General features: G+C 40.4%; 1 protein-coding gene across 2 annotated transcripts in view; it reads right to left on the bottom strand.

Annotated features, from left to right (window-relative positions):
* ATP8B1 (ATPase phospholipid transporting 8B1) overlaps nt 1-11553 on the bottom strand; it is a 133599-nt gene that overhangs the window by 18928 nt on the left and 103118 nt on the right. For both annotated transcript variants that reach the window (XM_034995986.1, XM_034995985.1), the window contains exons 17-22: nt 11063-11175; nt 9246-9410; nt 8386-8497; nt 7290-7365; nt 4240-4372; nt 3374-3662 (exon numbers count right to left, since the gene is read on the bottom strand). In XM_034995986.1, coding sequence (XP_034851877.1) covers nt 3374-3662; nt 4240-4372; nt 7290-7365; nt 8386-8497; nt 9246-9410; nt 11063-11175 — 888 coding nt within the window. The remainder of the gene's footprint in view (nt 1-3373; nt 3663-4239; nt 4373-7289; nt 7366-8385; nt 8498-9245; nt 9411-11062; nt 11176-11553) is intronic.

The raw sequence follows: 11553 nt of genomic DNA, 5'->3' as shown, positions 1-11553 counted from the left end.
CTGTTGGACAGAGGGAGAAGATATGTGAATCGTAAGCTAATTTTAAGGCGAAATATTTAAGTGATAAAAATGTTTCCACAGCAAAACAAAGAAACACATTCATGGAACAATGTATGTGAAAACTCTCTCTCACCAGCCCCACCCCAGCTTCTGAACTCAATGTCAGAGATACAAGTTGCTCAAAAGAGCACATGCTGGGGCCTCCAAAAGGTATTTGTGGAAGGATCTCAGGTGGGTGGTGAATTCCATTTGGATTATCTGCCCGGCTGATAGGCCATCCTTCCCGCCCACGGGGTTAATCCAAGGAGTCTATGCAGACTGTGCGTTCCTGCCTCCCTGGCCACAGCTGAGTCAGCTGCTATTGGCAGATACTACAAATTGGCCCTCCCAACTTTCATTCCACCCTTGTTCTACTGGAAAGGTGGGAAAGCACATAAAAACCTTACATTGCTCAGACTCCCTTGCACTAGGTTCTGTTGGTGAATTGGGTTTCATTGTTAGGAGCCACTTGAAGTTTCCGGAAGTAGAAGCGAACTGGGGCCCAGCACCCCTTCCCTTTTTGGCATTTCTTCAGCAGAGTTCGTATGCTCTCCCCAGCTGCCTGGATGCTGATAGACAAAAGCTCAACTGAAAAGCCCTTCACAGGAGTCTCAAAGCTAGAAGCTCCTCTGGTGAGTGACTAAGATGTTAGAGACTCAGGCTAGCACCTACTTTCTTCAGCCCATCCAGAGCTTTCATGAGCACCTAGTCCCCTATATTAATCACTTCCTGCTTAAAGTACCCAACGGGGTCTGTATCTTGTACTAACTGACTGAAAACCCAAGCTGGGGCAATCAGTGTCTCTTTCACATTTTGGAATTAAGATTCGGGCATGTTTGTGTTTGGAATTTTAACCTATACATTCTTGAGTTGTGGGACAGATATATTTTTTTTCTCAGGGGTTCTGAGGGGCAGAGAAGTCAAGTCATCTAGGAAGAGGGAGAAACCAGAAGCTGGGGTCCTGGTGCAGCTCCAGGTCCTGGTTCTAGCATCTTCCTGAGGCGTGGCTTCTTGGGAGGCACAAAACATCTTTTTTTTTTTTTTTTTTAATTTGGGAGAGCAGGAGTGGAGGGGAGAGGCAGAGGGAGAAGCAGATTCCCCGCTGAGCAGGGAGCCCAACATGGGACTTGATCCCAGAACCCTGGGATCACAACCTGAGCTAAAGGCAGACACTTAACCAACTGATCCCCCCAGGTGTCCCCATCTTTATATCTTTTAAAATAAATTATCTTTTTGTCTTAAGCTTGCTTTAGCTCTCTAATATTTGCAATCAGAAGTATTTTAACTAAGATAATATTAAACTTTCAGCATTTAACCATGGCCCACCATGACCTTAAGAGGCAGAATTTTTTTGCCGGTGAAGGTTCCAGAATGGATAAAAATGAAAATCACAATTTTATCCGTCCTTCCAATAGTCATTTAGTCACAGTTTCAACTTCTAGAATTACAAATTTTATCTAGGTCTTAAGAGGCATGGAAGTAAAGACGTTCTGACATCAGTTAGAGAACATGTGCTGGAGAACACAACGTATTATTACTTAGACCCGGAGAATGACTGCCAACTCAGCAGGGTTTCCAACTAAAAGAAGCTTCCAAAATCCTGCCATAGTGGCAGAATACTAGGTCTGGCAAATTCAAAGCGACATAGTGACTTGGCCAAACCTATGTTTTCAGCAACACTTTGCAATTCTAAAAAATAGAATAAATTGCATGCCTCAGTCAATATTTACGATTTCTTTCAAAACACATAAATAATTCTTATGACTAGTCATGGTTGCCAAACTGCTCTTTCCTACCAAACCGTGGCCTTCTTTCCTGAACAAGCAACAAAGGGAAATGTGGAGATTCTCGTGGAGCCAAGAAGGAAGAACCCCTGCCACAAGCCCTGATGTCCAGCCCAACGTTTCTGCCGAGCACCCCAAGGACAGTATGTGAAATGAACACAGCTACAGCTCACAGGGGATTCGAAGCAACGGAAGAGATGTCCTTTATAAGGCCACACTTTTTTCCCCCCATAATCTAAATAGAGACACCTGGATTTTCCTGAAGCTTCAAAAATGTGGTTTCAGGTGGCTCACTGGTAGGCTCCTTCAGGGTTGCTTAACAAACCCATCATGTCCTCGTGCTTTTCTGCCTGTCTCCCCTCTCATGCTGCTTGTTCGTTCTGAGGGTGTTAGGCCAACGAAAAACACCCACCAGCCAGCAGACACCTTCAGGCCCGAGAGAGGGAGAGAGGGAGAGAGGGCAGGCAGCCCGTGAGAGCCCTTGGGTCCTTGCTAGGGTTGCAACTCCCTCCACTTCTCCTGGCCTCCATCACTCAACGTGGAACATGCTAACAAATGGCCAGATTTTTGGACACTGAAATTTCACTGTACTTCTTTATAAACAAACATAATTTCTGCATATTGTTTTTTATGCAAATGAAAGTGATGCCAGTTTTTCTAAAGTACAAAAAGGTACTATCAATACTTGGATAAAGCTGCTGACTTCCACGGAGACCTGAGTTTCTTTGATTTTCATCCCAAATGGATGCTCCCTATTATATATAAAAGTATCTGCCATATAACAGAACTTAATAAAATTCTTAGGACATACAAGGTTACTTATGTTGAATTTTCGTGATCCCTTTTATTATCTATTATTGGTAAGCTCAGAGGAACAAAAAAATTTCCAAGTCTAAGTCACATAGTCAAATGGCACATCTGCAAGGTAACCTCCCTCTCGCCAACATCTGGAAGTCTGCACTGTAGCTTTATAAAAATGTTTGAGTTACTCGCCTTTTTGGCACAGCCATTTATGTTGAGGGTACACAGTGGCAAATGAACTAGAACTGGCTGTAGGGGAAAGAAATTGGTATCATTTGGAGCAAGAAATGCCAGTCCTGTGGTAGGGCGAACACATGCAGAACACACTGGAGAGGAATTAAACTGGCAGTGGTCACAGACATACACATGATAAAGAAGCAAGAAGACATACGTAATATAGCTGACTCCTGCTGAGGAAGATAAAGTTGGAATATTCTTAGTATAGATCAAGGAGGAGGAGGAAGAGACTCTAAGAAAAGAAAAAGACACGAATTACAAACTAGGCTGCATTAAGTCTAGTTATACATTATGCAGTTAAGGTACCCAGCATAACAGGACATGTGTGGTCATGTAACAAATGGTTTATCTTAATAATATCACAAAACTGGAGGTGACATCAAAGATAATATTCTTGTTTTCAGATGAGAAAGCTTTATGAAAGCCTAAGCAATGACATTTGGAAAGACTACCCCACAAAACATCCCTTCTCTCTGGCAATTCTGGTGGCATTGGCTGTGGGTGAGACTCACTTTTGATCATGTTTACATCATTGGCCCCATCTCCGATCGCCAGCGTGATGGCCTTCTTGTACCTCTTCACCAGGTCCACCACCATTGCCTTCTGCTTGGGGGTGACCCGGCAGCAGATGACTGCACTGCACTCACAGGCCAGGTCTACAAAGTTCTTCTGTCGCTGCTCTTTCCGAGCTTCCAGACACCTCTTACTCTGCGTCCGCATGCGTCGTTCTTCTTCTGTCCTTGGGAACTTCAGCTTCAGAATCTTACTTCTCTTAGTCTTTTTCTCCAGAAGAATTTCATTCTGTGAAATCAGAGGATTACAGCCATTTTAGTTTTTATATCAAGAGTACCATTCCCCAGACCTTAGCCAGGTGAGGGATGGTTCTTGGGTTATATCATGGATGATAGTGTTCTGATTATAAAACCTATTTACTATAAAAATGTACAAAGAAGGGCGCCTGGGTGGCTCAGTCGTTAAGCGTCTGCCTTCGGCTCAGGTCATGATCCCAGGGTCCTGGGATCGAGCCCCGCATCAGGCTCCCTGCTCAGCAGGAAGCCTGCTTCTCCCTCTCCCACTCCCCCTGCTTGTGTTTCCTCTCTCGCTGTGTGTCTCTGTCCAATAAATAAATAAAATCTTAAAAAAAAAAAAAAGTACAAAGAAGAAAATTAAAATTGTCTATTGATTGTTAAACCAGGGATATTACCAGTCTGATATAATTCCTTTCATAGATCACATTAAGTCTCAAACTTGGGAAATTGTCCATTCATTTGTAGGCTAAAAGATTTTTAGGTTGACAGTTAATATGGGAAACCATCTAAAATCATTCCACAATGAACTGCTTTAGTTTAAGCCAAAGGCACACAGTAATGATACGCACCAACCAAGAACCAGTGATTATTAAGGCACGGTTTTCACCAGGTGGAAAAAAAGTTTCATGCACCGGGGGTACAAATTTTGCATAGACTCCACCTCTATTCCTCTGGTTTTCCATCCTTGTGTGAAGAAGAGCACTGGGGGAAAAGAAATTTAAGTGTTTAAGAGTAAAAGACTATAAACAGGCCCTTGACTGTGAGGTACTTTTGATATATAATCTTTTTTAATTGTAGTTAAAAAACACATAAAATTTATCATAACTAAGTGTACAGTTCAGTAGTATTAAGTATATTCACACTGCTTTGTAACCAATCTCCGGAACATTTTCATCTTTCAAAACTGAAACTCTATGCCAATTAAATAACTCCCCGTTTCCCCCTTCCCCTGGTCCCTGGTCACTACTATATTTTTTGTATCTATGAATTTGACCACTCTAGATAACTCCTGTAAGTGGAATCACAGAGTATTAGTTTTTTTGCGATTGGCCTATTTCACTGTCCTCAAGGTTCATTCCTATTGTAGTTCATGTCAGAATTTCCTTCCTCTTCAATAATATTTCCATTGTATGGCTATACTACATTTTGTTTATTCATTCATCCCTCCATCAGTGGACATTTGGATTGCTTCCACTTCTTGGCTACTGTAAATAGTGCTGCTATGGACATGGGTGTGAAAATCTCTGAGTTCTGGCTTTCAATTTTTTGGGATATATATCCACAAGTGGGATTGCTAGATCATATGGTAATTCTATTTTTAATTTTTTTGAGGAACCACCATACTGTTTTCCATAGTAGCTGCACCATTTTATTTCCTACCAACAGTGCACAAGGGTTCCAGTTTTCACATGCTTGCCCACACTTGTTACTTTGTTTTTTGATTTGTTTTGTTTTTAGGTTTTGTTGTCGTCGTTGTTGTTTTGATAGGAGCCATCCTGAAAGGGTATGAGGTGATATCTTATTCTGGCTTTAATTTACATCTCCCTAATGTTTAGTGATGTTGAGCATCATTTCATATGTTTGTTGGCCATTGGTATATCCTCTTTGGAGAAAAGTCTATTCAAGTCCTTTGCCCATTTTTAAATCAGATGACATAATCTCATTAAGTCTTAATTCCTCCCCCATGGGGCACCATTATTTGCCAAAGACAGCTAAAAGAAGATATAGTTGAAAATGTGCTCACGAGCAACAGAAGGAAGGCAATCTTTATCTGAATTTTGATACCTGGAGGGAACCCCTGGTGTATTACAAACAGTGGCTACTATTTGGCAAAAAGAAGCTTACTCCCACAAAAAGTTATGTTCGCTTTTGAGGATTTCTCAGCGCTTTATATAAGCCAATAATTGAGAAGACCGCATATAATGCATTCATGTGATAGAAAAATGAGTTATGGGATTTTGGAGTGGAAGGGTCCATAAAGATCTCATCCAAACTCTTCATGTTACAAAGGAGGAAATCTAGTCCAAGGGAGATGAGGTGATTGACCTGGACCAAACTGATAGGCAAATGGCAATGAAAACTCAGGTCTCCTTATTCTCAGTCCAGAGCTTTCCTTGTGACACACACTGCCACTGTTCTCCACCTTAGCACTACCGCTGTCTTGGGGCCAGGCACTTCTTTGTTGTGTGTGGCTGTCCGTTGTGTTGTAGGATGTCTAGCATCTCTAGATGCTAGAAGCCACCAGTACCCCGCCTCCCCTATTAAGACAACTAAAGCTGTCTGCAGACGTTGCCAAATGTTCCCTGGAAGGCAAAATCACCCCCAGTTGAGAGCCAGTGCACTAGAGGATTAGGTATCTATTACTTTTTTTTCTACATTAATTGCTCATTTTCAAGTTGAAATTAAGGAGTGATCAAGACAAATCACTGGAAGAGAAAAAATACGAAGTTATCCATTCAAACCATGCTATAGGAATCATCCATCTACAAAGACAGATGAATTCAGCCCTCTGGAAAGGTAAACCTAGCTAAGAGCATGATCATAAAATTTGCTACGTGCATAAATTTTACCTTCTAATTTAGCTCAGGGCCCAATTTTCAACACTTTAGAGAGAGACCAGAACTCTATTAGGGCCCCCATCTATAAGAAGTAAGACCATCTGGCAATTAGCCAAATCACTTGAAACCAAGAAACTACTTAAGTAAACATATTAGTATTTATTTGTCTATCGCTATTTTTTAAAAGCTAAAAGCACAGAGAGACACGGTTTATGCAGTCAAACAGAACTGATTTAGATGTTAGAGCTACTGATTTTGTCTAATTTAGCCGAATGCCTAATATACTGGAACAATTTGCAAAAGTTCTGTCACCATCATTAGAAGACTATCAACAACCATCAACTCCCTCATCATCTTATCCCTTCTCGGCCTTCTGGCTAAGCTCAAGCGTAACCCCCTCATCATCTTGCCAGACTAAGCAAGTGTGTATGTTCACAGCTTCTGCCCTTTTGACAGCCTGGGGGAGGTGTCGTAAGGAGAAGACTTGAGGAATAAATAAAACTGTCAAGATAGCACAGCCCAAGAGCTTGTGCAAAACACTCCCAGCTTTTTAATAGGACAAGGCTCTTCCTTACACATTTCCAGGTCTGCTGTGACTCGGGGCTCTCGGGTATTTCAGGAGAAGCTATGCTTTGAAATATCCTGCCCCACCCAGACAAGTCTAGAGGTGCATCCCACCCAAATGTCTCCTTCCAAGCAAAACTGTGGGGTTCTTTCCTTCTATATTTCTTCCAAAATTATAATTCTTAGAAAAGGCAGCTCACGGAGAGAATTCAGATTAATTGGCTAGTGACGTCTTGATCTCACTTTTTTTTTTTTGTCAGCAGGCAAGCACTGAGAACTCCCCAAGGAATAGAAATGGCCCCTGAAAGAGTAAATAAAGGCCCCAAGCTCCTGTAACACTAAAATCTGCTCAAAATAAGGTCAAACCATGATAACTTGGAACTACGTGGGGTCTCTTGCTTCATTTAAATGTGCGGAAAACTGTTTGAGGGGACAGTCTAAGCTCCCATTTCTCTGCATCTGCCATGTCTACTGGCTCTACTTTCGCCTTCACTTACTTTATATCTTCCCCATAGCAGACAGTGGTGTCTTCAGTCAGAAGTTCACAGGCAAATCCTATATTTTCAGCAGTTTCTACAACAGAAAAAAAATTAAGTGTTCCTACTGATGAATGACTGACTTTAGCTAGTAATGAGCATTTTTTTCCAAGTCATGAAATAGGCAGGTTCAAGCCAATATGCTCTTTTTTCTGTAGCAATGTATAGAAATCAAATAAGGGGGGAGGGGAAGCCCATTTTCTGTGATAAAATAAGTGAAGTCAAAGCCTGGTTTGAGATGTTTTCAATTACAGAAAGTTCTATATTATCAGATACATGAACTGGTCATTTAATAAATCAGTGTTCACTGAAATACTAAGCACAGTTGGTTCCTGTGGTTTAATCTTTTTGTTATAGGGGGAAAAAAAAGATAACTATTTCCATAAACCCTCACATGGGGGGCCCTTACTGGAGATTTTTTTCCCCCTTTTTCCATTACCACCCATTGTTATTTGTTTAAGGTCAGGACTTCCCTTAGCTTATCAGAGCATGTAACCCATTAACCATGTCAGGGTAAGAGAAATTATCTGATTTTCCGCAGGAGGCTTGTGGAGTAAGGTAGCAATGCCAAACAACTTGAGGAGCTCTAAATTTAAAAATTAAGATCATCCCTTGGGTATAAAATTTTAATTACAGTTTTCAAGCAATAAAATGGGCCAGAAAACAGAAGTTGTTGATCAGCATTCTGTATTGTTCCATTCTGCGCCCAACAAATGGCAAAGTGCTGGGGAGGACAGAAGGGACAAAAGGAATGGTCCTTTCATGAGAGGAGCCCACATCTGGCTGGGGAGATAAGACTGATCACAGTCAGCATGGTATGACCAGAAGCTCAATGATGAGACCTAAACTCTGCTACTGAGGGGGTTTCCGGAAGGATGCTGTCTGCGAGAAGTGGGATAATGGAGAAGGTTTTCTTAAAGAAAGCATCTCTGTCTCAAAGAAATGGACAGTATTTGTGCAGGATGGAAAGCCTGAGAAAGTCATCTTGGGCAAGGGAAATAGGAGCTATGAATATTTAATGAATTAACAGATAGCGCTTCCCTGAAAATTGAATTACCCTTTTTGTCTCCAGTGAGCACCCAGATCTTAATGTCAGCCTTTGCGAGTTTTGAAATGGTTTCTGGGACTCCATCCTGGAGCTTGTCTTCAATTGCTGTTGCTCCCAATAGCTGGAATGTACATTAAAAAAAAAAAAAAAAAGGAATTAGCAAGTAAGCTCAAAATGTTCTGTAATTGCAGTTTGCCAACCTGTAAACAGAAGAAGGGCTAATTATACAGCCCAGCTGGTGCTCCACTGGGGCCGCTGGCCAGCAATGACAGGGAAGGCTGCTGCGTCTGACACTCACCAAAACCCAAAACATTCAAAAACGTTTTTCTTAAAGTAGTTTACCAAGATAAAAATGTAAGTACAAAATTAAGGACATTAAAAACATACTTTCATTGTATCCCTACTGCTTCACACACGGACACAAGCCACTTCCTTTCACTAAAGGCCGATACCAGCTATTTGTTGACTATATCCTTCTAATCTAAACTCTACAAGCAGTAAGTACTAAATTTTGAGAAATTTCACTTATAAACGGTATATTTTTCTTGTTTCAAGGTTTTGCAAAATAAAAATTTCAGTGATTCTCAAAATGTCATATGTGGTTATCATGTAAAAATCATAATGCGTTTTAATGAGTGATATAAAAATAATAGAATCAGACCAGAATCTCAATGTTTTCTGTCTTTTGGTTTCTCATAATGGCAATTTCTATTTTGCTTGCTGAACAAAAGAAACTCAAAGACCTAGTTCCATTGTGCCAATTTGAAACGCTAAAGTTAGAATTATCTTTCAAGCATGAGATTAAAAATAAAACTTAATAAAACTTCCAATTCTGTTTAGAATATCAAATTATGAAGGTTAAAACTCACAATTAAGTCTTTTTCAATCTCTTCATACACTTTATCCAGAGCTTCATCCCGGTTGGTGGAGACTAAACTGGCAGCCATAAACTTTTTATTCCATTCTTCATATTCTTTTTCTTCAATTTCCTTGTAGCAAAGGCACAGAGTTCTAAGAGTCTCACTTGCAAAGATCTATGTAAAAGATAATCCATCCAACAAACAATAGTTAATTTTATGTAATTCAAGATCGAGTTTGAAATCTTTCTTTGAAGTAATACAGTAAGAATTTAAAAAGAGGTCATGAAAGATAATGAATTCTGAATAAATACATTCTGTAGACGAGATTAAACAAATACTTTGTTTTTCTAAGTATTCAAGTATTCTCCGATCCTATATGTAGTTCCCAAATTCGTTAAAGAGAAAAGTATACATTTCTTCTAAATCACGTCACTGGAGTGAAGAAAACTTTTTCTCATAATGACTCAGAAAATAACAGACAAGGGAGCTGCCTTGGGGTGTAATGATGTCGTAAACACAGACCTGACAATTTTATAACTTGTTCCTACAAACTGTTACGAGTCCAATCAGCTATGAACTCTCAACCAAGCATTATTTCCTCAAGCCAATTCTGAAATACCTGAGCCACTGTTAAAGCTGATATAAAACATTTAAATGAAAAGGAGTGTCTGGAAAATTTCATCATGGTGAACACATTTAAGCTATTTTAAATAGCTAAAGTATGAGCCAGTAAAAAGGTTTTATTACTTCACAACTGCATCTTGTCTAGCCAAGACGGTGGAACGAGTTCACCCAACTGAGTGTCCGCTTTCAAAGATTCTTTGGAAGGTTCTGCATCTGTTTGATTAAACTGCCATTGTTCATATCCTCATGAGAAATTACCCACTGTAACTGCTTTGACAACATATCTAAAAATGTGATCCCAAGAGTAAACAACATATACATACAGGCTTCTTCCTGAAGGACCTTTGGCTGGCCCCCAAACTCAACCAGACCATTAAAGTAAAGGGAAGAAACTACCCTCTACTAAGCACTTACTAAATGCTGGGAATTGTGCAAGATGCTTTCCCTTGTAACAACCTTCCTTGGTAGGAATTATCCTCTTTTTCTTCCTCTTTCACATGGGCAATTAATGCTTCAGTGAGACATCAACCGTTTCCCCCAAGGACACGAAACAAAAAGGCAGGACTGGGATACCAGGACCGATGATGTGCTCCCTACTTCATTGCCATCATTAATAGAACCAAAACAATATGCGGATTGGTAGGCAATTCCAAGAGAGAAATTTCCAGAAGCATTCTGAATAACTGCAACTATCACTAGACAAAGTTCACACTCCCCTCAGATAACAAATCTGAAGTAATGAAGACCAAACTGATTTACTGACAAATGCCTCAGAACTCAATTATCCACCTCATTGCTTTGTCATGCCCCATCATACATGAATGCTTTCTTTCCTTCATTGTACACTAGAAGGTTGGTGGAATTCTTGGAGGTTACACAGGTATTAAGACTACAGCTCGCTATGGTTATGTAGCTTGCTCAAGGTCACTAGAAGAGAGACCAGTCATTACCCTGGGCTAGTCCTGCAGATGTTGCCGACCTGGGATGCTGGAAAGGACATCATGGTCATGTCCTAGGAAGGCAGCAGCAGGGGCAGAACCAGAACCAGCCTGCCGTATTCCTACGTTCATGCCCTTTCCACACAACTATACCGAGACAAGGGAGAGGCCAACAGTTAACACACAACTCTCACTTGAGCTTACAAGATAGTATCAGAAAGGAAGTTTGCAATCTGTGGCATAAAGGGTAAGAGTGGGACTTACATCCAGGGCATCCTGTGTCTCTTGTTTTGTAGGATTCATCTGATGTAACCGTTCATAAATCACAGTGTCAGCACCTTTACAATAAAGCCTGATATTGCCTTCTGGGGTTCTCACTAGTAGCAAGAGAAGGAAAAGCAAATAACAAAGGTAGGTGTGATTTTGTAATAGAAATCCACATTTATAAAGTTAATTTGAAGTGTTAGTCTCCTAATAATTCACAATTTAAAATCATGAATGTACCTAGAAAAACTTCACTCTCAACAAACTCAGTAAGCCACTATGTACACACAGTGTAATAGTGAAATAAATATGAGAAGATTCGTTTAGTCAGCTCAGTTTTTCATATTCTTATTTTTGCAGCAAATACTGACTGATTGCCAACTGTGTGCCATGCCGTGTTCTAGGTTCTTCCATGATGCCTTCTTTGTCAATGCCATAGGAATCTCTCTTACCTATAAACCTGTAACACTTACTGCCTTTAATACTCAGAC

This window comes from Mirounga leonina, unplaced genomic scaffold, assembly GCF_011800145.1.
Source record: "Mirounga leonina isolate KUSES-001 unplaced genomic scaffold, KU_Mleo_1.0 Mir_93, whole genome shotgun sequence".
NCBI lineage: Eukaryota > Metazoa > Chordata > Mammalia > Carnivora > Phocidae > Mirounga > Mirounga leonina.
Note: the sequence above shows the minus strand (reverse complement) of the source record. Positions and strands in the feature narration are given on the sequence as shown.